The sequence below is a fragment of the Erinaceus europaeus genome, chromosome 17 (genome assembly GCF_950295315.1).
Source record: "Erinaceus europaeus chromosome 17, mEriEur2.1, whole genome shotgun sequence".
NCBI lineage: Eukaryota > Metazoa > Chordata > Mammalia > Eulipotyphla > Erinaceidae > Erinaceus > Erinaceus europaeus.
In genome coordinates this window covers 44,830,768-44,855,931 of record NC_080178.1, presented here as the reverse complement: position 1 = coordinate 44,855,931, position 25,164 = coordinate 44,830,768, and the positions used below count along the sequence as shown (strand labels likewise).

Here is a 25,164-nt window from a genome sequence, read left to right as displayed (position 1 = left end):
AATAAATGGATCATTCCTAAACATGGTCTCCAGATTATTTTATGTCATGTCACTAGCAATGGACACTGAGAGTTCCATAAGGCCCTACCCAGGCTGCCTCGATTCACATTTTCCTATGCACCTGCTCCTGGTGCACAACAGGGTGGACACGCCAGGGAATCTGTGCCCAAGAGAGGCCTCTCCTCAAAAGCCCGGAATTATGGGACAATAATCCTAATTATGCCTCTAGATCCAGCCACAGCCAGCAGAGGATGGCTGATATTGCTATCATATGTCCCACCCTTCTCTCTCTCTCTCTCTCTGTCTCTCTCAATTTCACATATATTACTTTTTATTTATTTAGTAATGAACAAGTACAAATTGAGATGGGATTAGAGACACACCTGTAGCTCTGCTCCACCACTCATGAAGCTTCCCACTTTAGGCAGGGACCAGGGACTTGAACCTGGCTCTTTGCACACTGTAATGTGTATACTCAAACAAGTGTGCCTGGCTCCCTGAGGGCTTCTACATGTAGTTACAAGTTACTTCATTCCATAATGACTAAGGAAGACTAAATAGACATCCTTGTCTTTTCTTATTTTGCAATCAGATATGGAAGAAATATCTTATCAAGCTTTATGTGGTATGTCTAACCTTTTTTAAAGAATATTTTACCCACTTTAAAATATCAGTGCAGTAGTGTATGCAAATGAGCACACAAAGACCCAGGTGCAAGCCCCATCTCGAACTTGTGAGGTGGAAGCTTCCCTAGAAGTGAACCAGTGGTGCACTTGTGAGTCAATGTGTGTCTCTGTCTCCCCCTTCTCTCAATTTCCATATCTATACAGTAAGTTTAGAAATACAAAATACAATCTACCCATTCAACCCTATTCTGTAGTATTTTGTTTCCTAAATGAATTTTCTTTCTCTTAAGCCTTTGGAATTAAATATTTTTAAAGCAGTCAGTTGTCATGCATGAAGCCAGCCCTCCTGCTCCATCCTGCATTGCTGATAGTACGGCCTATTTACATAATGATTGTTTTGCCTAAAAGATCCCCACCCATCCCATTGATGTATCTTATATTACCTCGAGACCCGCCCTGCATGCAGGGTAACATCAATCCCAAAAATGTAGTTGAGATCTGATGGGGATAGCATTAAATTTGTGTATGGCTCTGGGTAGTATATTCATTTTGATGTCGCTAATTCTTCCAACCCATGAACATGAGATATCTTTCCACATCTTTGTGTCTTTTTCAATATCCTTGAGTAGTGACTCCTAATTTTCAGTATACAAGTCTTTTACTTCTTTGGTTAAGTGTATTCCTAGATATTTTTTGTTTTTATTGCTATAGTAAAAGGAGTTGACTTCTGGATTTCAACTTCTTCTAACTTAGTGTTTGCATAGAGGAATGCCACTGACTTTTGAATGTTAATTTGGTAGCCTGACACCTTACTGTATTGCCTGATGACTTCTGAAAGCTTCTTGTTGGATTCCTTAGGTGTTTCTTTTTTTAATATTTATTTATTCCCCTCTGTTGTCCTTGTTTTATTGTTGTAGTTATTATAGTTGTTGCTATTGATGATGTTGTTGTAGGATAGGACAGATAGAAATGGAGAGAGGAGAGGAGAGGAAGACAAAAGGGGGGAGAAAGATAGACATCTGCAGACCTGCTTCACCACCTGTGAAGAGTCTCCCCTGCAAGTGTGGAGCCATGGGCTTGAATCGGGATCTGTATGCTGGTCCTTGTGCTTTTTGCCATGTGAGCTTAACCCACTGAACTACTTCCCAGCTCCCTGATTAGGTTTTTATATTTATACTCTCATGTCTTCTGCAAATAGGGAGAGTTTGACTACTTCTCTTCCAATATGCATGCCTTTAATACCTTGTTCGTGCCTGATTGCCATGACAAGAAATTCCAACACTATGCTGAATAGTACTGGTGATAGTGGGCAGCTTCCATTGCACTTGATGATGACAGGACTTGGGGCCTGGTGGTGTCTCATCTAGAAGAGTACACATTCTGCCATTTGCAAAGACCTGAGTTCAAGGTCCTCACCCGCAATGGAGATGATTGACAAATATTAGAACAGTTTTGCAGGTGCCTCTCCTGCTCTCTGTTTCCCTCTAGCTCTCACATTCTATCAAAGAAAGGACTGCCAGAAATAGTGGAGAATCAGGACACCAGGTTCCACATAATATAGTAGTAAATATGGAAGGAATGAAGGGAGGGAGGGAAAGAGGAAGCAAGGGAGGAAGAGAGACAGAGACTAGCTTCATAGAGGAAGGAACTACCTCCATTTGGGGGAGTCTTTCCCACAGAAATTTCTTTCATTGCTCTCCTAACCTGCTCCCTGACACAAATGCTCAGTGTCAGGCCAAGAGCAATTAAACACTCTCTTTTCTCGGGAAATGGAAATGAGAGATATGTTCATCCCAGGCTGAGCTGCAGGAGAATGACTGGTATGAGTATAGGGAAGGCTATCCGTGATGGTCTGGCCTCTGCTTCCAGTTTGGGACCACACATTCCTGACCCTGGGTCCTGGGCCCCCAACAGACTGATGATAAACCTACACTGGGAGGAGTTCCTGCTTCAGACTGGCCCCTTCTTCCTCTACTAACACCACTGATCACAAAGCCAAAGCACATGGTGCTGATTGACAACTGTTCCTGGCCACTAAGGCTGTCCTGACGCTAAGCATGGTGGTGATGAAGGGCTGCATGGAGACCCCAGTTGGCTGGCTGAGATGTGCTGCCCGACCTCTCCCCACTAGAGTGTCCCTGCAAGTCCACCAAAACTTACTCTTGTTTGAGTTGTAGCAGTTCTACTTGCTACAAGACTTCCTGGCTTTGTTGCTCTTTCTTGGCCAGTTGACGATTGGCATCTATTTGTTTTAGCAGACTCTGAGAATAGTCCTCTTGTTTTTGCAGAGATGACAGCAGCATTGGTGATAGGTCTTCAAAGATGTATGAATTCTAGGATGAAAGAGGGGCAGTTCCTTTCTTTGAGCTGAGCAAGGAAACAACTGATGGGCTAGTAAAATAGCTGGCTTAAACAGTCATTGGTGAGACTTGGGTTTCAGGCCTGCCCCCTCCACACTGAAGGAAACCTCAGTGCTCTGGTTGCCATCACTATCTATCTAAAAGAAAAAATAATAATGTTTAAATGTGCCAATGAAGCAGCTACATGTTAAGCTCACCTGATCAAATGTGACTCTGAGAAAAACTGACCGGAGGTCATAGTTCTTTTATTCTTCCCTATGATGTGTGTGTGTGTGTGTGTGTGTGTGTGTGTGTGTGTCTGTGTGTGTGTGTGTGTGTGTGAGATCAAACACCAGGGCCACAGGTGTGCATCCACAAAGTCTTCCACTAAGCTCTACCACTGGCCCAATGCCCTGCATGTTGAACTAAGGCAATGCTCTGGACTATCTATTATGTACAGAATTGTCAGTTTAACTAGATAATAGTTTGAAAATAGGATGATTTAGGCAAATAAAAAAAGGAACCATAGTGACTAAAAACATGAAAATGATGGTCAGACATGTTCACTACCATCTGAAATGAGGTTTCTTGAACCTTCTGCACCTACAGCTCACCTGATGGTCTTACTCAGGAAAAGACCTCAGTTCTGGGGGTATTGGGAGGGGCCCAAGATTCTATGGAATGAGCTCCCACCCAGAGAGAAAGTGTCACTCTTCTAAAGCCCACTCGCATCTCTTCAATCTTTCCTCCAGAGGGTGGGTTCAAACATTCCCAGACAGGGTTATATGCAAGAGAGAGGCAGAAACAACTCTTACAGAAAAAGTGTCATTTCTGGTTCCTGTGTGCTTTCATAGCTTCTGCGACTCCAAGGTTATTAGCTGTATTCTTCGTGAACTGTTTTTTTTTTTCTGATTGTAGTCCAACTTTACGGGGAAAAATTTTTTTAAAAATTAATAAATAAATAAAACACATGCTGGAAATATATTTCTTTTTCTGGACTACTAATCTTTCTCTCTACAAAGGCTACGTTTCACAGGAGTTCAAATTATGGGCTTTTATATGTGTGTGTCTGTGTGTGTGTGTGTGTGTGTGTGTGTGTGTGTGTGTGTGTGTGTGTGTGTGTGTGTGTGTTTTCCTAGCTGAGAGAAGGTTTTTAAGTCAAGGCCTTTCTTTTTCAAGCCTAAGGACTGGCTCAAGCAAGCAAGCAGAATGGCACCTGATAATGTGTGGCTGTCTATGTTCTTCCCTGCACTCATGCAACAGAGTAGAGCACACCCTCCATTCATCCTCCAAAACCCTCGCCAAAGCATTTATATAAGCTGTGAAGAGATCAGAAAGTAGCATCAGCTCCAAAATGTAGTGCACCAAACAAGACTTTAGTCTGCTCAGGGAAACCTGGTTCTTGAACACAGTGTCCTTGTCTTTCGTTATCAGCTATCTCCATAGAATCTGCTCGGTCTCTGGATCCTTTTTTTATGTTTCCTCCCGGCAGTACAGCAGGCTATTGGCCTTGACACGATGCATGCACCCAAAGCACAGCTCCTACAATGACACCAAGGGTCTGCTTGTACCTTTTTCTTTCTTACCTTCAGAATTCTTCCTGTGCTCTCCCAAGACTGGATTTCTCCAGAACTGTGTTTGATAAAAAGATGTATGAACAATGATCAGCACAATGTGTTTGATAGGCTGAGACCTCCGGTTGCAGGAGTGGCCACAATTCTGCTTGAAGTGCAGGGTCTACATGAACTCAGAACCCTTACTCTCCCAGCCCTATTTGTGTTCAGTGGCAGACACCCCATCATTTGTTTGTTTGGGGAGACCAGTACCTGCCCTGCTTTCTCATGATCCCTGCAAGATGTAGTCACAGAGGTCTTAGGTTCTGTTTTGGTGTTCTTTGATGGACTATGGATGCGGTATTCTATAAGAAAACAACAACCACACAATTTCACATCTAGAGTAACTATCATCTTAGAGGCAAATATAGCCAATGGAAGATGTCTCAGTGGTTCTTTTCAGGGATCTGCATTGCAGAAGTTAGGGATCTATGTGTCTGATAAGCCTGGACTTCAATCTCAGCATGCTTGCTTACAGCTTTACTTTTGAACATTACGGACAGCACAGTCTCAGGCATAGAAAATGCGGTCAGCACACACACACACACACACACACACACACACACACACACACACACACACACACTGCCTGTGGAATTAACATTCTAAAGCAAAGTTACTAAACAAGGTAAGTGAAATCTCTAGTGTATTTGGAAACACTGATGACCATACAGTCCTACCTTCTTCCTGAGAGACTGTGAGCCCTGGACATCCCTGCTGTCCTCACTACGGAGCACAAATGGTGGGACACTCTGTGAAGGCATGAATGGAAATATCTAATATTTCTGAATCAAGATACAACTCAAATTACATTTAGTAAAGTGTGCACTTCCACCCCCCCCCAAAAAAAAAACAGCCTGTTACCTTTTGGTTCTTGTTTTTGTAAAGACAGACTTATTAAGCTCCAAGGTGATAAGCAATGTTACAGGTGCAATATTTCCAGAGGCTGGAATGGGTTTTTAACCTGGAGGTTTAGGTAGAAAGTTGACTGCAGAATTAAGAGAGAGAGAGAGAGAGAGAGAGTTGGTTTCCTTTCAAACTTTTCATTTTAGGCTTTAGAGGTCATATAGATACACTGAAGAGAGAATAATACAATAGGAACCTATAATACATTCTTACTCTACACTAACAGTGCTAAGTGATTAATATAATGCATAATGGGCAAGGGATATAGGAAAGTTTTTATGCAAAATTATTTTTTGTGTCTGACGCTTTGAGGTGACAGGTTCAGTTCCTGGCAGAAGGGGGGAGAGATAGAGAGGGAGAGAGAGAAATAGGGGGGATAGGAGAGAATGAAAGAAGATTGCATAAATAGCAACTTAAGATAACAAAGAAAATCTCTAAATCGAAGGACCAGTCCTCAAAAGGTTGTCTGACAACTTCTAGGTATCTCGAGCACCTAAAAACAAACAAACAAACAAACAAAAAAAAACTTTGGATTTCTCCATATGCTTCAAGCAAAGTCACGAGCCACAGACATGAGGACCCTACTAATTTCTATTAAGTCACATAGCTCAGTTTAGAACTACAACTCAGGATATATATAATGGAACACGGTACATTCAGCTCACTTGATGCATTTCTTTCACCTACCTAGGCCATCCTCCTTACCCAGCAGACATCTGAACTTTGACTCTTTGAAGTAGTAGAGAGTCAGCAAAGAGTCTTAGTTGAGAATCTCAGGGATTAGAATTAAGGTGAGATAGAAAATTCTAGAAATCTCCTAGCTGGCTTGTTCATTAAGTCTATTTCATTCTGTACTAAATGGATATATTCCATTGCTTCCTGTTGCTTTTTCACCAAGCTGCTTTATGGGGAGTGACAATTTTGAAGGTAGAACAGAAATATATCAAACTCTGCCAACCATTTTTTCAGAAGAGATCAGAATTGATGGCCAATATGCCAAAGTCTGGGGTAGCATTTGTCAACCACCCACAAGTGTCTACACTGCTTGGGGAAGAGGATGAAGAAGCGCTGCATTACCTGACAATAGTTGAAGTGACAGAATTTGAAGATAGTGAATCAGGTAACAGAATAGACTTTTATTTTGTTTAAAACCCTTACTTTGAAAATAAAGTTCTCCCCAAAGAATTTCATCTGAATGAGAGTGGTGATCCTTCTTTTTGAAGGATCCACTGAAATCAAATGAAAATCTGGAAAGGATTTGATCAAATGTTCAATTCAAACACAAAATAAAACCAACAGGAAGAGACAGCATGAGGAACCAGAGACCTTCTTCACCTGGTTTATTGACCATTCTGGTGCAGATGCAGGTGAGTTAAGAGAGGTCATTAAAGATGGTATCTGGCCAAATCCACTACAATACTACTTGATTCCTGATATGGATGATGAATAAGGTGAGGGGGAAGATGATGATGATGATGATGATGATGATGATGAAGGAGAAGAGGAAGAAGGATTAGAAGATATGAAGAAGTGGGGGCCTGGTGGTGGTGCACATGGTTGAGCTCACGTGTTACAACGTGCAAGGACCTGGGTTCAAGCCCCCAATCCCCACCTGCAGGGGGTAGAGCTTCACAAGTGGTGAAGTAGTACTGCAGGTGTCCCTCTGTCTCTCACCCTCTCTATCCTTCCCTTCCCTCGTGATTTCTGACAGTCTCTATCGAATCAATAAATAGATAATATTTTTTTTAAAAAAGAAGATATGAAGGAGATGAGGATGAAGGAGAAAAAGATGGTGATTAGGGGGAGGAAAGAGAGGAAGATGAAGGATATGACTAATGAAACACTGATGAATTTCAGCATTTTAAAATTTTCTCCTGTCCCTGGGAGCAAGTTGCATTCTTTATTTTTTTCCATTTTTTCCCTCCCTTGTACACAGTCACCCTGTCTTTGAGGTCTTCTCTCTCCTTTATACGATAGTTATCAACTTATTGGGGGGGATACTTTGATAAGAATAGTTGAAAAGAATCTCTATCCTTTTCTGTTCCAAACTAATATATTTTTTCATTTAAAACATTTTTAAGAAAACCTGTATCTTTCTGCAGTTAGCAGAAAGACAGACAGCTTTGTGTTGTTGTTGTTTTTCATTTTTTTTATTTATAAAAGGAAACACTGATAAAACCATAGGATAACAGGGGTAAAACACCCTCATCCTTTTTCAACAAAAACTTTTGGAATCAATATCACCAAGCTCTGTGGGAACAAAAAACAACTTTCTGCTCCTTCAGCTCTGCTAGAAGCTGGGCGCTTCTGTGTAGTAGTGCATAGAATTCTCGCTTTTTTTCTCCTTTCTCTCAGATCTTGAATATGAGGGGATCATATGGCAAAGCAGGCACCTTCCCAGTTTTTGTTTGTTTGCTTGTTTTTGTTTTTGCCTCCAGGGTTATAGCTGGGGCCCAGTGCTGGCACTACAAATTGACTGCTCCTGGTGGCCATCTTTTGTCCATTGTTGCTGCTTTTATTCTTGTTACGACTGCTGTTAGACAGGACAGAGAAAAATTGAGAGGAGGGGAAGTTGGAGTGGAGGATAGAAAAACAGACATCTGCAGACCTGGTTCATGGCTTGCAAAATGACTCCTCCCTCCCCCGCAGGGAACTGAACTGGGATCATTGTGCACATCCTTGTGCTTCACACTATGTGTGCTTAACCCGGTGTACTAGCTGGTTTTGAATCCTCATTCCCAGACTATTCCAGTCTGACTATTCCAGTCTATTTTCAGTCTGAAAATGTAATTCAGGAGCTAGGTGGTGACACACCAGTACAGTGCATATGACACTGCAGAAGGACCTGGGTTCAAGCCTCTGGTCCCTAGCTGCTGTAGGGAGGGAAGCATCATGAGTGATGATGCAGTGCTGCTGATGCTACTGCTGCATATGTTAGTGCTGCAGATGTTCCTTCCCTTTCTTCTCTAATTCTCCCTTCCCTCTCAATTTCTGTCTCTATCCAACAAATGAATAAAGAAATGAAATAGTAAAGAAGTGAGTGCAGATGTAAAAATAAAAATGCAATTTCATCAGACTTTGAGCTGTGGGAGTATCATAGCCAATGAGCTTTATCAGAGTTGAACTACCATTAACTGGAGAAGAAAACCATCATAAAATTCCTTTTAAGAATCCCAATTGCCAGGAGCCATTTCTCTGCTTGATAGATGATAAGCTTTGAGATAATGGAACCCCTCAAGACAAGTGTTAATTCCCCCCTGGGCAGGCCATTTCTCCTCAGGTAAACCATTTATCAGTAATCAAGTGAGTCAACACAAGTGAGTCAACACACAGTTTGGTTTCCGCCATTTGTTGCAAGGAACATTCCTCTTTGAAGTTTGCTCCCCCTCCCCCCTCCTCCAGCATTCCCTCTCCTTCCCCAAAGCCTTATAATGCCTGTGAACACAATAAAATTTTGCAGCTTGATCAGAAACCTGTCCTGCTGTCATTCTTTCGTGTCTCGTGTCCCTTTCATTCCTGGTCTTTTTGGGTTCCTAACCCCTGCTCACCACCCTGCTGGTCGGGGCACCAAATGTTACAAATAATCTTCTCAGTCACACTGAAAGTCATAGTAGATTAATTCAGAACCTGATACCAACTGCATTTCTATCAACAGAGCTTCTTGACCCATGACAACTAACACGATCATGGCAGGTTAAGAAATGTACACATTGGGAGTCGGGGGATAGCACAGCAGGTTAAGCGTACATGGCGTAAAGTACAAGGACCGGTATAAGGATCCTGGGTCAAGCCCCTGGCTCCCCACCTGCAGGGGAGTCGCTTCACAAGCAGTGAAGCAGGTCTGCAGGTGTCTATCTTCTCTCCCTCTCTCTGTCTCCCACTCCTCTCTCCATTTCTCTCTGTTCTATACAAACGATAACATCAATAACAACAACAATAATAACTACAACAATAAAAACAACAAGGGCAACAAAAAGGGAAAATGAATAAATATTTTTAAAAATCTTAAAAAAAGAGAAATGTACACATCAAGGGTGGGTTGGTGGCACAGTTGGATTACACATGACTATGCACAAGGACCCAGGTTCAAGATCTCAGCCCCCAACTGCAGGGGGTGGAGGGGGGGAAGCTTCAGGAGTAGTAAGGCAGTGATGCAGGTGTCTTTCTTCCCCCCTCAGAATTTCTCTATGTCCTATATAAGAAAACTAAAATAAAACAAAATAAAAAAAAAGAAAGCAGACACTGTATTACTGAGTCTCCTTGCATAAAAGTTCCTAAAATACTGGTATCTTCCCTTATGTATAAATGGTTCAACAGATGCTGACAGTATACCAGACATTATACCAGAGGCTATGAATACACATGCTCACATATAACATATACCTATGATTTCATATCAATACTTTAAAAGAAGCATTATTCTTGGAGGATGTTAAACGGAAATGAACTCAATTTCTGTACTTTTTCTGAAAACCTAAATTATTTATTTATTAGTAAGACACAGGTTATGGAGGAGGAGAGGGAGGCAGAGTGAGAACCAGAGCATCACTCTGGCATGAGATGCCAAAGCTTGAACTCAAAACTTCTTGCATGAGAGTCCAACATCACCTCTCAGGTACACAATCACCTTTAAAAAAAAAATGACATACAGGGCAGGGGTAGATAGTCTAATGGTTATGCAAAGAGACTCATGCTAGAGGCTCTGAAGTCCCAGGTGATCTAAAATAAGTATTTAAGATATCACCGAATGAATGAAATCTTTAAATAAAAAACAGATTTATAAGTATCCAAGGAGTCTCTAAAACAGCTGACTCAAGTACAGAGTTTTGTCATGTGCAAGAGCCAGGTTCCAGGCCCGGCCCAGCGCACTGGAGGAAGCCGCGCTGCTGTGGTCCTTAACACCATTCAACAAAGAGTCTGCAACACTGAACAGCAGCAAGAAAGCAGAGCTCTGGGACATTTCCAGGCGGCTTCGAAGGTGGCGAGCCAGGCTGCCTCCAGAGTATTCCTGACCATTTCAGGGGGTGACCTCGCCCCTGTCACACAATCTAGCCCAGTGGGCATCCTCTCTGGGGACCTTATAAGGAGTCCTGCTACCGACCAACACAGGGCGACTGGGGAGAACCTTAGGTCCTGCTTGCCCTGGACTCCTCCAGGCTACACCCGGCCGGGTAGGTCTACACTGTCCGAGTACGGGGGTCGTTAAAAAAACAGGGTCCTCAAACCAGATGAGAACTCCCGACTGCCGGCAGGTGACAGGAGCTCCGGCAGAGGTCTACACTGCCAGCCACACAGCTTGACCTGGGTGGGAACTGGAGCTCCTGGAGAGGGTGTTGAGCAAAGAAAGGCCCAGCCAGGATGCGCCTGCAGAGGCCAGGTTTGGGGCCAGACATCCCTGCTCCCCGCCCAGCCTGGCCTCAACACCACCCCCACCCCGCCCTTCCTCACCAGTCTCCCAGCCACTAAGCAGTGAACATGGCGGAGACCCTGCGCCAGCTGGCGGGTGGCCAAAACCTTTGATGAGTCGCGGATATGCCAGGCCATGTGGGGAGGAATTCTGTCCAGCAGACGCAGGAGGCTCAAGGGCCCATACTACAGGGCCACCCAGTGCATGACCTCTGTCCTCCCTCACAACTAGCGACCCACCCTGGGGACCAGTACTTCCGGGCAATGTGCCAAGCTCTGCCACTACAAGTGAGTGACAATCATCTATAGTGTGATTTTCTTTGGGCTGTGGGAGGGTGCATTCAATTTTGTAAACCGCTACTAATCACAATTTTCAAAAAGGAAAAATTAATGTGCAAGATGGTGTATTATCATGATCGTTGTTATATAAATAAGGGCCATAAACCTAAAAAAAAAAAAAAAAAACTTGTCAAAAAAAAAAATCAGTCTTTGTGTTTTGTGATCACCTGACTTTTCTTTCCAGATCTTGAGAGAGAGAATCAGACATCTCTTTCTCTCTTAGGTACATGTGCTATAAAGGATGAAACTCACAGGACTTCATCCTTGGGATTCCAACACCCTGTCCACTGTACCACCTCCCAGATGGCATTTTACTTTCTACCTGCTTTACAGGCCTTCTGTATTGCCTCTGCTTTAGATACACTCATTTCATCTGCTGTCTCCAGATATTCTGGGATTTTATGGTCTTTTACCTTCTGATTTCATTTTTGTTTCTTAAACATAAATATATGAAAAATCATGTTGCCTTTGGGATAAAACAGCGATTGTCAGCTCTATGATATCCTCAACCAATTATTCTTAACCAATTTACAGGTGAAATAATTCACTTTAGGCATACTTGACATCATTGTTAGCCTTCTGCATTTGTTTCTACTTCTAAGTTCATTCCTTCTTTAATATTCCCACTAAAAGTCCTATGGCAATATTTTACATATTACTAAATATTTTGTATTCAACTGTAGTCAGGAAATAGCTCATGAAATAGATGAGCTTATTGAGTGTGAGGCCCTGCGTTCAAACCAGGTATGAAACAGGAGTACCAGAGATCACATGGAGAGTGGGAGGAGTGGCAGGAGAGCTCCATGAATGGTGGCATGGTGCTAGGTGTCTCTCTAGATAAATGGAAAGAAAAAAATGTGCTTGGGTACACTCACAGTCCAGAGTTTATTCCTCAGGGAACACTAATAAAATTATATATATATTAGAATTTGCAGGCCATCAAAATAACTCACTTTAATAGTGTGGTATGGGTGAGGGGAGATAGCATAATGGTTATGCAAAGGTCATAATGGTTATGCCTCAGGCTCCAAAGACCCAGGTTCAGTCACCCACACTACCAAAAGCCAGAGCTGATCAGTTCTCTGGTTTAAATAAATAAATAAATAAATAAATAAATAAAATAGATTAATACTGGGATGCTCTGACATGCCTAGAACCTAGGTTCAAGCCCAGCTCCCTCTGCATTGGAGGAAAGCATTGGTGATGAGTCTATTTGAAAGTCAGGTCAGAGTAGTGCAGCCATGCTGACAAAATTTTCAAACTAAAATTTTTAATAAAATTAAAAATGTACTTACGTTTTAGTGTAGGCTACATTCCAGTTGCTTTACATGTGTTAACTGACTGTATGGATACAATAACCCTATGAAACTTATTATTCCATACATAAGGAAACTGGAACAAATTCTAAGATACTTATCCAAGGTTAGCACATGGTGGCAGCAAAATCTTATGCGTTTTTTTGTTTTATTTTGTTTTGTTTAGAAGTAAATGATCCAAACTTTATTTGGACTGGCAGAACCACAATTTATGTCCTATCAGGAAAAAGAACTACAAAAATAAAGATCATTACAAAAAGGTAAGTCATATATTTATTACTTTCAACCATTCTTTTCATCACAATGAAGCAACACAATTTTACAAAAATAAAATTTTATTAAAAGCAGTAGAATCTGAGCAAGAGACAGTATAAAGAATGTGAACAGTGTAAACATCACTACATTCAGCTCACCTTGGTTGAATGCTGATAGACAACAATGGCTCTAAGTGCCCTTAACAGCCAGATATATTAGTTCTCCTGTACACAGAAAAGACACGCTAATTTTGATTAGGAAAAGGTATTTTATCGAAGTCGGTCCCATCATCAAATGCTGCCATTGTCACAAATAGCTATGAGCATGCCACTGTCTCTGCTAAGCTGGTTTGACAAATAGCAACCCCACATTTATGATGAGACAATGTTGTACATCTAGGGAGAAAACATGACAACAGGTTATACTATTCATGCAGAATGCTGTCGTGTTTCATTCATTTACATCTAACTCACTTAAAACTGTGAATGAGACAGTGAACAATGTTCCACCTCATGTAGAAGGCATTCAAAACAAAACAGACTTCACACAAAGACTTCTGTCCAAAATGAGCATATTTTAAATTTAAGATGTACTGTGTAACTTACATAGAAAACTAATATTCCTTCACTATACTCCTGAAAAGCAATAAAATAAAAAAAAACAAAAAAGTAGGGCTGGGGAGACACCATAGTGGTTGTGTGAAAGATTTTCATGCCTGAGGCTCCAGGCCCCAGTGTTCAAACCATAGCACCACCATAAGCCAGAGCTGCGCAGTGCTTTGGTAAAAACTAAATAGGTGCATCAAAATAACTCTGGAATGATATAAGAATCTCTAAAGTGATAAAACATTTTAGAGAAAAGGATAGAAATTATGAATTTCTAAATACTTGCTTAGCTTTGTGAGGATCTTCAGCTTCTAAATCCCAAACATAGAGTTTGCCAACCCAATTGCCCAGTGCAAGCATCTGTATAAACCTATTTTTAAAACCATCGAATTATCAAAGTAAGGCCACTGAGTAGTCAAATTGTCCTAAGAAACCTTTCTACCTTTAGAAAAGTCACCTCTTGAAAATGAGTGTATTATCATTCTATTGCGTTTTTTACTTCTGATTTGTAAATGGGTGCAAGAAGCATTGTAAATGGACTATGAAATCTCATCTGAAATTACCCTTTCCAGTAATTTGTTATGCCATGGCCAATTCTGATAAGAAATTACATGCTATTTGGTGGCAGAGAAACACAGCTTTTATTACAGTAATATTGCAACTGTCCCTTTGTTATTGCTATTAATCTCTTACTGTGCTTAATTTATAAACCAAACTTCACCATAGGTGTGTATGCATCTTAGGAAAAAGCAGGATATACACAGGTGCTACCTGAACTTTGAAAATTAAGGTATTATGCAAATCATTTGACAATGACTTTACAACTTGCACCAGCCAGTAGTTTCTTCTGTTGTAACAGTATAGCCAAAGCTATAGAAAACTCTTCCAATACTTTCATCCTAATATCAAATGTCCTAAGAATTTCAGATAGCTGCTATTTTTGTCTTTACCTTATGTACTGATTTTTTTCAAATTTTTCTGGTAATGTTACACAGATGGATTAATAATCTAGCCTCCAATATTAAAACTTAGTAACAGGGGGAAGAGCCAACATGGTGACTGGAATGTAGCAGCACCTGTGGGCGCTGACATCAACTGCTAGAAAGCCTTGAAATCCTGGCCTTCAGCGGGACAAGCAAGGAGGCATCCTAAAGGTAGACCATGGAGGTGATTATAATTCAATTTGGGTAAAAAATAAGAAAGTATATTTCTTGATTAACTCTCTTAGATGCCTCTCCCCATAACCAGACCCCAGGGGTAGGGAGCTGCTGCTAGAAGGCTCCCCGTGGAGCTCTTTCTTTACCAAGATTCCTGGCCCTCAGGGGTGCCATTAACCCTGCTTCCAAATTTCTAGGCTATTTCTGTTGTTCCTCTGATTAAGGGACTTAGACAAATTCAAATGATAATTAGCTGATCAAGCAAGCCTCACCCAGCCTGCTTGAAAGTTTTAATTTTCATATTTGTTTTGTATTGTGTTTTCTTTCTCAATCAGGTGTCTAGACTAAATGTACATAGGCTAACAGGGAGCTATCCAAGCTGAAGACACATTGCTTGGGCTTTTTATTCTGTTTTATTTTACAAATACTATTATATATACATGCATATCCCTTCCCCTCCTCAGGTGACCAAAATTAACTCTTAGTATACTTTCCATTGCTAGATGACAAGAATTACCACCCACTGTGAGAGAAACTTGTCTCACTTTTCATACCTCCTCTTAACACTATCACCCTTCTCCCACATTCAAGCCAATTAAAAAATATATATACACAACTCTCCTTTCACTACTTTTTTTCTTTTTCCTACTTTTCTTTTCTCTCTTTTTTTCCCACTGTCTTCCTTTCTCCCTTGCTCCTCCCTCTACCTTGTGAATTCACTGATACTTATTTGTGAACACTTTCAGGGAAGAAGACTGACTCAGAGCGGACTCTCTTTGTGTGTGTCTCTGCTCTACTTCCCCTTCTCCTCTTGCTACTCCTAGAATCTATAGTGGACAGTAGATTTGCATAACTGTCTATTCCTGCTATCCCTTTTTTCCTTTCTCTTTCTTTTTCATTTAGATTTGGTTGCTATTTTTTTCTTGAACTGGAGACATTGTAGGACTAACTGGTATTGGTTATACTGCTTCAGTCATTGCTTTAGTTTCTACTGTAATTTCTGAGGGTGGTGATTGCATTTGTCATAAGGGTATTTAGTATAGTGTGGCTTGTACATAAAACAAAGCAACTGAGGAGCAACAGAACATAAAAATAAAAAACACATTAAAATGGGTAGATCAAGAGCAAATAGAACTGCTAATACAATAAATGAAGACAAGAGCCAGGAAGAAACTACAAATCAGACAGAAGTAACAATAGATAAAAAAAAAAGCATGCAAGCAATAATAAATTTAGTAATCACAGAAATGAAAACAGCTTTGGATGAAAGGAATAGCACTTTAGGGAATCAAGAGATGAGACCCTCAAGGAAAATACTAACTACCTTGAGGCAATTAGAGAACTGAAAGCTGAAATAGCTATAATGAAGAAAGCAGCCGAGGGAAGGGAAAGCAGACTAGCAGAAGCAGAAAACAGAATTAGTCAGACAGAGGATGAGTTAGAGAAAAATAATAAATAGTTGAAAGAGCTCAAAAAGAGATTGAGAGACACTGAAAACAACAACAGAGACACATGGGATGATCTCAAAAGAAGTATCATTTGCATAGTTTGCCTGCCAGAGGAAGAAAGAGAGGAAGGGGAAGCAAGCATTCTAGAAGAAATTATATAAGAAAACTTCCCAGACCTGAACAACAGAAAGGACATTAAGATCCAAGAGGCTCAAAGAGTCCCAAACAGAATCAACCCAGACCTGAATACACCAAGACACATTATAGTCACAATGAAAAGAAGTAAGGATAAAGAAAGGATCCTACAGGCTGTAAGAGAAAAACAAAAAATCACATGCAGGGGAAAACCTATAAGACGATCAGCAGACTTCTCTACCCAAACTCTAAAGGCCAGAAGAGAATGGCAAGATATCTATCGAGCCCTGAATGAAAAAGGGTTTCAACCAAGGATAATATATCCAGCTAGACTTTCATTCAAACTAGATGGAGTCATCAAAACCTTCTCAACAAACAACAGTTAAAGGATGCAACTATCACCAAACTGGCCCTGAAAGAGGTTCTAAAAACCTCTTACAAACAAGAACATCACTATAATACTTGCAACATATCATATAAAAACTTGTTGAACAATGGGACTACAACACATTAAATCCATAATATCAGTAAATGTCAATGGCTTAAACTCACTCATCAAAAGGCACAGAGTGGGATGATGGGTCAGAAAACATAACCCAACCATATGCTGCTTGCAAGAATCCAACTTGACCCAACAAGACAAACACAGACTTAAAGTAAAAGGATGGAAAACTATCCTACAGGCTAATGGAATACAAAAAAAAAAAAAAGGCAGGAACAGCCATTCTCATCTCAGAAACAATAGATTTTAAATTAAATAAAGTAATAAAAGATAGGCAAGGTGATTACATAATGATTAAAGGACCAATCAGCCAAGAAGGTATAACAATTACTAACATTTATGCACCCAATGAAGGACCATCTATATAATCAAACACCTTCTCAAAGAACTTCAAAAACACAACAATAGTAATACAATAATAGTGGGAGACTTTAACACCCCATTCTCACACTTAGACAGATCAACAAATCACAGAATCAACAAAGAAAAAAGAGAATTAAATGAAGAGATTGACAGACTAGAACTCTTGGACATTTTCAGAGCTCTTAACCCCAAAAACTTGGAATACACATTCTCTTCAAATACACACAACACATATTCAAGGATAAAAATTGCTCACTTGGATGGCGAGCTGCTGTGCCCCCACCACAATGAAGTAGCTTCAGTTCTTTGGTCTTGTGCACACACACTCCTCCCCCCCTTTATTTATTTGATAGGACAGAGAAATTGAGAGGAAGAGGACAGGTTAGGGTAAAGAGAGACATGGATCACTACTTCATAGCTTGTAAAGCTTCCCCCTGCAGGTGGGGACTGGGGATTGTACCCTGCACATGGTAAAAAAAAAACTAGCAATAATATATATATATATATATATATATACCAGAGTACTGATTATCTCTGGCTTATGGTGGCACAGGGACTGAACCTGGGACTTCAGAGCCTCAGACATAATCATGCTATCTAACCCCTACCAAAATAATAAAATATAAAAATCTCTTTCATGATAGGCTGAAAGTATGAATCTCCACCCCTGTGAAACAATTACAGAAGCCAGACCTTCCACCTTCTACACCCCATAATGATCCTGGGTCCATATTACCAGAGAGATAAAGAATAGGGAAGTCTTCAAGGAAGGGGATGCAATACAGAGTTCTGGTGGTGGTAACTGTGTGGAATTGTACCCCTTTTATCCTATGGTCTTGCCAATTTTTCCATTCTATAAATGATAAAAAATACTTTAAAACTTAGAAAGCAAAAGGCTTACAATTCTACAGATATGAAAAAGAATATGAGAGGAACAAAAACCTCTCATGAAAATCCAGAGAAATATGAAAGAAATGATGTTTAGTCATTAATACTAGCTTTGCTAGGACAATTTTAAAAAACTAGCCTGAGAGATGGCACAGTGGCTAAAGCCTTGGGACCTCAGGCAAGAGGTGCTGAGTTCAATCCTGGTATGCATATGACTGTGATAATCGGGTTATCTCTCTCATTAATAAACAAATAAATATTCTTAAAATTTTTATTTAGGGTGGAGGCAGACAGCATAATGGCTATGCAAAGAGACTCTCATGTCTGAGGTTCCAATGTCCTGCACCACCGTAAACCAGAGCTGAACAGTGCTCTGGTAAAAATAGAAAATAGAATCAATAAAAGTTATAGTGGAAAGAGACAGAAATTAAGAGGAAAGGGGAGATAAACACACCTGCAGCACAGTTTCCACACTCATGAAGCTTTTCCCCCTGTAGGTGGGGGTTGGCGAATTGGATCAGGGTCCTTATACAGTACGCTCTACCAGGTATGCCACAGCCCAGCACCAGGAAGGAGAATCTCTTGGCCTAATCATATATATTTTTAAATTTAAATTTACTTAATCAATAACTGATACTCCAAGACCAAAGCACTGCTCAGCTCTAGCTATGGGTGATGCTGGGGTTTCTATCTGGGTCCTTAAAGAGTCAGGGATGAATGCCTTTTGTATAATCATTTTGCTGTCTCCTCAGCCCGTAACTTTATACAAAAAAACAGCCAAGCCAACTACATAAACTTCAAAAACATCACAATTCAGTATTTATGCACACACCTGCATCTACCAGCTCACATCCAGGAAGACTTACTCTTTTGCTACATACTGTTGTGAACACTAATGGATCCCCACCTTTACTGCGCCAGTTAAACTGAACCTCAAACAGTGGCTGGCTGTGACCTTCCTATAAAATAAAAATGAGGAAAAAATATGAGTATTTTAGAAATCAAAAACAGGGTAAGCCACTTGACCATTTCTCCATACAACATTCTTCCAAAATACAAGCCAGTATTTTATATACCATCACTTTCTGATACATAAAGAGACTTAACAGTCCAGTTAAGACATTTTAAATAAATTTATTTTATTTTATTTATTTAATATTGAATAGAGATAGAGAAAAATTGAGAGGGGAGATGAGAGAGAGACAGAGACACCTGTAGCTCTACTTCAGCTCTTGCAAAGCTCTCCCCTTGCTGGTGGGGGGGACGAGGGGCTTGAACCCAGGTCCGTGCACACGGTAGCGTGTGTGCTCAGCCAGGTGCCCCACCACCTGCTCCCCCCCCCCCCGTTATGACATTTTCAAATACTGGCTGCATGGTAACATTTTATTACAAACACTTAACTCAGAGGCTTGGTGACAAGTACTTATCTAGAAAACTGCTTGAAACTTGCTTTCTATTTTCTTAAACCATCATAAGATTTTGAATCAAAATCAGTACTTTTAATGACTCTTCCTCTGTGTGCTTTCACACTCACAAGACATAAGCTCCCCCTACACCTCAGTCAGCTTCTCAGCCCTTCTGCTAAAGAATGTGGTCTTCAGGACATCAGTGGGCTTTGGGAGCTCTCCCTCCAGAGCCCTGTAGCAGCCCTATCACACCACATCAGGGATGGGAGTAGCTCCAATCTTAATTCTGGTAGCGTTTTCCAGTGTCTGCACTCTGCACAAGGTCCAGGGTGGACAACTGAGCAAAAGTTCTGACTCCTCTTTACATAGCAATGCTTCTTACCAACTTCCCCAAAGTAACCTTGGTGTAATGGAGGTCTCCTTTGCAAACCTAGAGGTCAAACCACTAAGGAAGTGCCCTGACATTGGCCTCTTGTGGACACTATGTAATGCATGTCCCTGCCCTGTTGACTATGCCAGGAGGGCCATAGCAAGAGAATAAGGTCAGCAGTGATACTCCAAGGACCCAAGCACACTAAGACAAAAGATGGTACCCAAGAATGACTCTAGTTTCAATAACCCACAGCTCCAAGATGGAAAAGGAACAGAAGTAGAGGAAAACAACTAAAATCACCAGTCATCCCTCCCTCTTATCAATAAAATCTACTGAGGAAGAAGTTTTCACCTCCCCCCAGGGTTATTGCTGGGGTTCAGTGTCAGCACTACTAATCCACCTCTTCCAGTGGCCTTTTTTTGTATTCATTTTTTACCCCAGTTTGACAAGACAGAGAGAAATTGAGAGGGGAAGGGGAGATAGAGAAGGGAAGGGAGAAATATGTGCTTCACTGCTTGTGAAGTGTGCCCCTGAGGTGGGGAATGTGGACTCAAACCTGAGTCCTCGCACTTGCACTTGGAGATAATGGGCACTAAATCAGGTGTGCCACCACCAGTCTCCCCCGAGGACGTAATTACTTATGTAACCAAGTCTGTTTTCCCCAAATACTCAACAATCAAAAATGTATTACATTTATACGCTCTCCTTACACACATACTGTCACCCCCCCCCCCAACTTCTTTTTGCTTCTGCTCAGCTCTGGCTTACAGTGGTGTGGAGAGTGAACTTGAGATCTTTGGAGTCTCAGACATGACAGTCTCTTTTGCATAATTATTACGCTATCTCCCCATCCCACATTTATACCCTTTCTTTGAAAGCAATCACAAGCAAAGAACAAAACATATATGTGGGAGTTGGGCAGTAGCGCAGCAGGTTAAGCGCAGGTGGCGCTAAGCACAAGGAGCAGTGGAAGGATCCAGGTTCGAGCCCCTGGCTCCCCACCTGCACGGGAGTCACTTCACAGGTGGTGAAGCAGGTCTGCAGGTGTCTGTCTTTCTCTCCCCCTCTGGGTCCTCCCCTCCTCTCTCCATTTCTCTCTGTCCTATCCAACAACGATGGCATCAATAATAACTACAACAACAAAATAACAAGGGCAACAAAATGAATAAATAAAAAAATAAAAATTTTAAAAAACATATGTATGAACTGCACAAAAATATCTTTCAATTCATACAGACTTAAGGTTAACTAGTCAACTATTTTCAGAAACAAGTGCTACTTATATATTTTTAAGATTTTATCAAAAGAGTAACATTTCCCACAATAGTTTCCTTGAATAAAAACAGAAAAAAAATAGTCTTATGTGCCAAGTATTACCCATTTAAAACAAAGTAAAAAATTAAGCAATACAAAATGACTATTCATATCAACTACAAAACAGAAAACTTGAGAATAATCTAAATTGGAATTACTCTAACCTCGACAGTTTCTCAAAGATACTTTCCACTGCAAAGTAACTGTAATGCTTAGTGTTCAGCACATACCTTGAGACTATTCACACACTTGAAGGAGTATTTACACTTCTTTGACTTCCATTTCCTTTCCCCCAGCTTTACCTTCCAGGTGCATTCATGGTAATGGTATGTGTATCGGGGCATTCTGAACTTGTATCACCTTCTACACGGACAGCATCATACTGCAAGGAATAAGTTTAGGGGGAAAAATCCACCAAGTGTGAGCACTCTTTTTTAGTAGCAAATTACTTTTACTGGGTAGCTTGTTATAAAAAAAAAGCATTTTCCAAATAAAAAGCATATCAGCTGGTGTCAGCAGGTGGTTCACCTGTGGAGTATACAGGCTATCATGTCTAAGACCCTGGGTCTGAGTCCCAGGCCACCATAGAGGACAGTTTGTGTGGTGGGGGTGGGGCTTCTGGAGTAGTGGAGATGTGCTGTGGGGTCTATCCTGTCTCTCCATCTCTCTTATCTCTCACCTATCATCTAGAGAAAAGAAAAAAGTGGCAGGGTTGTTGGCATTCAGGTGGGGTGACACCAACAGGAAAGCTAATCCAACTGGTTCCCTCCCCCCCTTCTCTCTCTCTCTCAAGGGATGACACAAAGCAGGGACACGGGAGATAACTGATGTGTTCTCAAATCTCCTTTATTATCAGGTGGGCATGAGTTTAAATAGAAAACCAAACTAAGGACATTATTCAAATATGTCAGAAATTACAGGTTTCTTAAAGGTCAGCTTGCCCCTATGGTATGGGGCTGGTATCACAGGAATTGATGAGATACAAGACACTTATTCACCATGACGCAAACAACTTAATTATCCAAAGGTATTTGGAAGAAACATAGGGGTTAAACCAGTAGAGAGAGACAGAGAGAAGATGGATATCAAAGGCCATATAGTTGAGAATTTCTCTTGTCTGGGGTCTGAGGTGTATGATGGAGTGTATGATAAGGTGTGTTCTCCTCTGTGATCAGAAGGTGAGGTGAACTTTGAGTAAATGAATCTTAAGGTAGGCAGCCATGTGGCCTGCGGTTAATGGAGAGGGGTAGGGAGGTTTCTGTGGGCTTGAGAGTCAAAAAGGAAGAGCTAAGTATAAGAGATGTGGTTTCTCCCCATTGCTCACCTCAGCAAGGGAGACTTACAAGTGGGTGTCTTTCCCAGACCTTAATCCAGGGATGGGGGAGCTCTCCCTAAGCTCTATCAAGCTTACACATAGCCCCACACAGGGTGGGGACAGCAGGTGGCTTACCAGGGTGCCAGCACAAGTCACCACATGGTAACATCTTGGGTGGCTGGGGGAAGTTTGACAAGTGGTGGAGTGGTGTTACAGTCTATCTCATTCTCTGTTCCTTATCCTTTATCACAAGAAGAAAAAAAGAAGAATCTGGACACTACAAACAGTAGAGTCCTCTAAGCATTAAAGTCCCAAGTGAATTCTAGAATTGGTGCCTTAACATATCAGCAAAAAATACAAAGAAAGCACCCCCAATGAGAATGGTGGGAATGATACTACCTTTATGTGGCCTCATGTGTGCCAGTCACTTTAATATTCTGTCTTATTTCACCTAACTGATCTTTTGCTGGGTAGGGTTGCAGGTTTCAAACTCACTTGCACTTATCCCACTGTAATACTACCAACTCCTTATCTGTGGGAATTCTAACCTACTACCTGTATCCAGTACCAGGTTCTAATCACTGATAAAATGCAAGGACCGGCTTAAGGATCCCAGTTCACGCCCCCGGCTCCCCACCCAAAGGGGAGTCACTTTACAGGTGGTGAAGCAGGTTGGCAGGTGTCTTTCTCTCCCCCTCTGTCTTCCCTTCCTTTCTCCATTTCTCTCTCTGTCCTATCCACCAACAACGATAGCAATGACAACTGCAACAATAGAACAAGGGCAATAAAAGGGAACAAATAAATAGTTTACAAAATGTAAACTCCCAATACTGAGTAAGATTGGGAACACAAGCAGGAAAGGGAAAATGATGTAAAATGCAGTCTCCAGAAAGTTCAAGGATAAATCCCACAGACAAGCCCCCACTATCTTGTATACTTTGAAAGTCAAGGCCTACCTTGCAAAGGCTGTGTCTGTGCCAGTGTATTTCAGTGATGAAGACTCTAGGGACTAGATGTGTAAGATGCAACCTTTACTCCTAATATTGGTCCAACAAAAACAAACACCACACACCCTGAGAAACTTACACCAGCCTCCTGTAACAAACCAGTTTAAGCTATGATCTTGAGGTCTGTCAGGCAGCCCCCCCTGCTCCATCCTCCATTGCTGACACCATGGCCTATTTACATAAGCACTGTTTTGCCTGATCTATCTTCTTTGTACCTTGAGATCTGCCCTGTCTTCAGGGTATTAATTAATCCCACCCACGGGTTAAAACCTTCACAACAGTTGCTAAAAGAGTCTCTAACATTCGCCTGCTCTTTCCTTTTCTCCATGCCCTTTCCTAGTCATTTCATTTCTGACTTGCCACTTCCGGTTTGTGTTGTCTCTGATCAATAAAACCCATTGCTTTCCATCTCTGCCAGGAGTTTCTGGTCTCTCTTCCTCTCCTGGTCTCTCTTCTGTTAGCTAAGCAGCAGCCCAGGTTGGCTCCGGTCCTGTTCTCTCCAGCCCAGAGAGCAGGTGCCCAGGAAGAAACACCTGTATCCTTAGCCTAGCAGTGGTCTATCAGAAGAGGCTTCAGAATTTAGAAGAGCAACTTTGAACACATCGTCACTTAAGACAGTTTGAGGAGCTCACTGTATAGAAACTTCACCATGAAACTGGGCTTAGTGGTAACATTCATTTCTTTCTTTTCCTTTTTATCAGAGTATGGCTCAGCACCAGCTGCTGGTGTTGCTGGGGGCTGAATTTAGAACTTTGGAGCCTCAGGCAGAAATGTGATTGTGCAGAACCATTATGCAGGTCTCCCTTGCCCTAGTAATGCCAACTTGTTATTATTATTCCATGTCTCATGACTCGCCTCAACACAGTCAGTCACTGGGCCTAGATGAGTCATCAAGGTCCATGGCAGAGCTTTAAAAATTTAGTAATAGTCATCATAATCATAATCATAACAGTAACAGATTCGACTTTGGAGGTTGGGGAGGAGGCACAGCAGGCAGGGCCCAGGCTTTGCAAACACAAGGTCGCAGGTTCCATCCCCCACTCCACGCATGCCAGGTTCCTGCTCCAGTCTCATTTAGAAAATTATCATTGTTATTTTTTTAATGTGACCACGGGTGGTGAAGGAAGGGGAAAGGAAGAAAGAGAAAGGGTGATAAATGTCTGTAAAAACTCACAAAGCCAGGAGTCCTTGCTCTGACTCCCCCGCTGCCAGTGGGATGGGAGCAGAGCACACCCAGAGCCCTGCACTCCCAGACCACACTGCACTCACATTCTTGTCCCAGGACAGGTTCAGGTTGCTGTTCCAGTTGCTGCTCAGCTTCTGCTTCTTGGTGGCAGGCATGTAGCTTCCCACCACTACCACTACTGCCACACCTCCCTCAGACATGTTCCCCTGCCGTCACCAGTGTGGCAAAGGGCTCCCAGCCTCCATGGGCGGGCGGGCTGGCGACCTCCACACTGCTGACAAAGACACGTGCCCGCCCGCACGTGTCTGGCCAGTCAACGACTGAGAGTGATCGCTGGGCTCTGAAGGCAGTGCCTTGCCTCTCCTCTCCTCACAGGACCCCTGCCCACCAGTGCTTGGACAGCAGAGGTGGGCTCTGAGGGTCTCCCCTCAACCCCAGCTCCTACGCAAACGGTGCAGGAACACTGCCCACACCTACATGCCCAGCCGCCTGGAAGACGCTGGAGTCTGGGCCGTGGACCAGCCCACTCAGCCTTGGTGGCCCACTACACGGCTCGGCTCTGTAATCTCCGATGCAGTAGTTAAAGCCTTCACATTATGCACAGGGATGTTCACAGCCCAACTTTTAAAAACTCAGATGGGAATTGAAATGCTAGAGGAAGCCAG

The 25,164-nt window shown here is 41.8% G+C and overlaps 1 protein-coding gene, 1 non-coding gene and 1 pseudogene across 2 annotated transcripts in view; 1 reads left to right on the top strand and 2 right to left on the bottom strand.

Annotated features, from left to right (window-relative positions):
* LOC132533722 (polycomb protein EED-like) overlaps positions 1-24,699 on the bottom strand; it is a 385,841-nt gene extending 361,142 nt beyond the window's left edge. Inside the window, 5 exon segments of the mRNA XM_060175777.1 lie at positions 4,361-4,507; positions 18,765-18,857; positions 21,222-21,274; positions 21,277-21,373; positions 24,583-24,699. Coding sequence (XP_060031760.1) covers positions 4,439-4,507; positions 18,765-18,857; positions 21,222-21,274; positions 21,277-21,373; positions 24,583-24,699 — 429 coding nt within the window. The 3' untranslated portion in view covers positions 4,361-4,438.
* LOC132533955 (protein SETSIP-like) lies at positions 6,343-7,305 on the top strand (annotated as a pseudogene).
* Positions 19,795-19,920, bottom strand: LOC132534187 (small nucleolar RNA SNORA3/SNORA45 family). Its single transcript, XR_009545861.1, has one exon. It is a non-coding gene; the product is annotated as a small nucleolar RNA SNORA3/SNORA45 family (small nucleolar RNA).
* Positions 24,700-25,164: the final 465 nt, after the last annotated feature.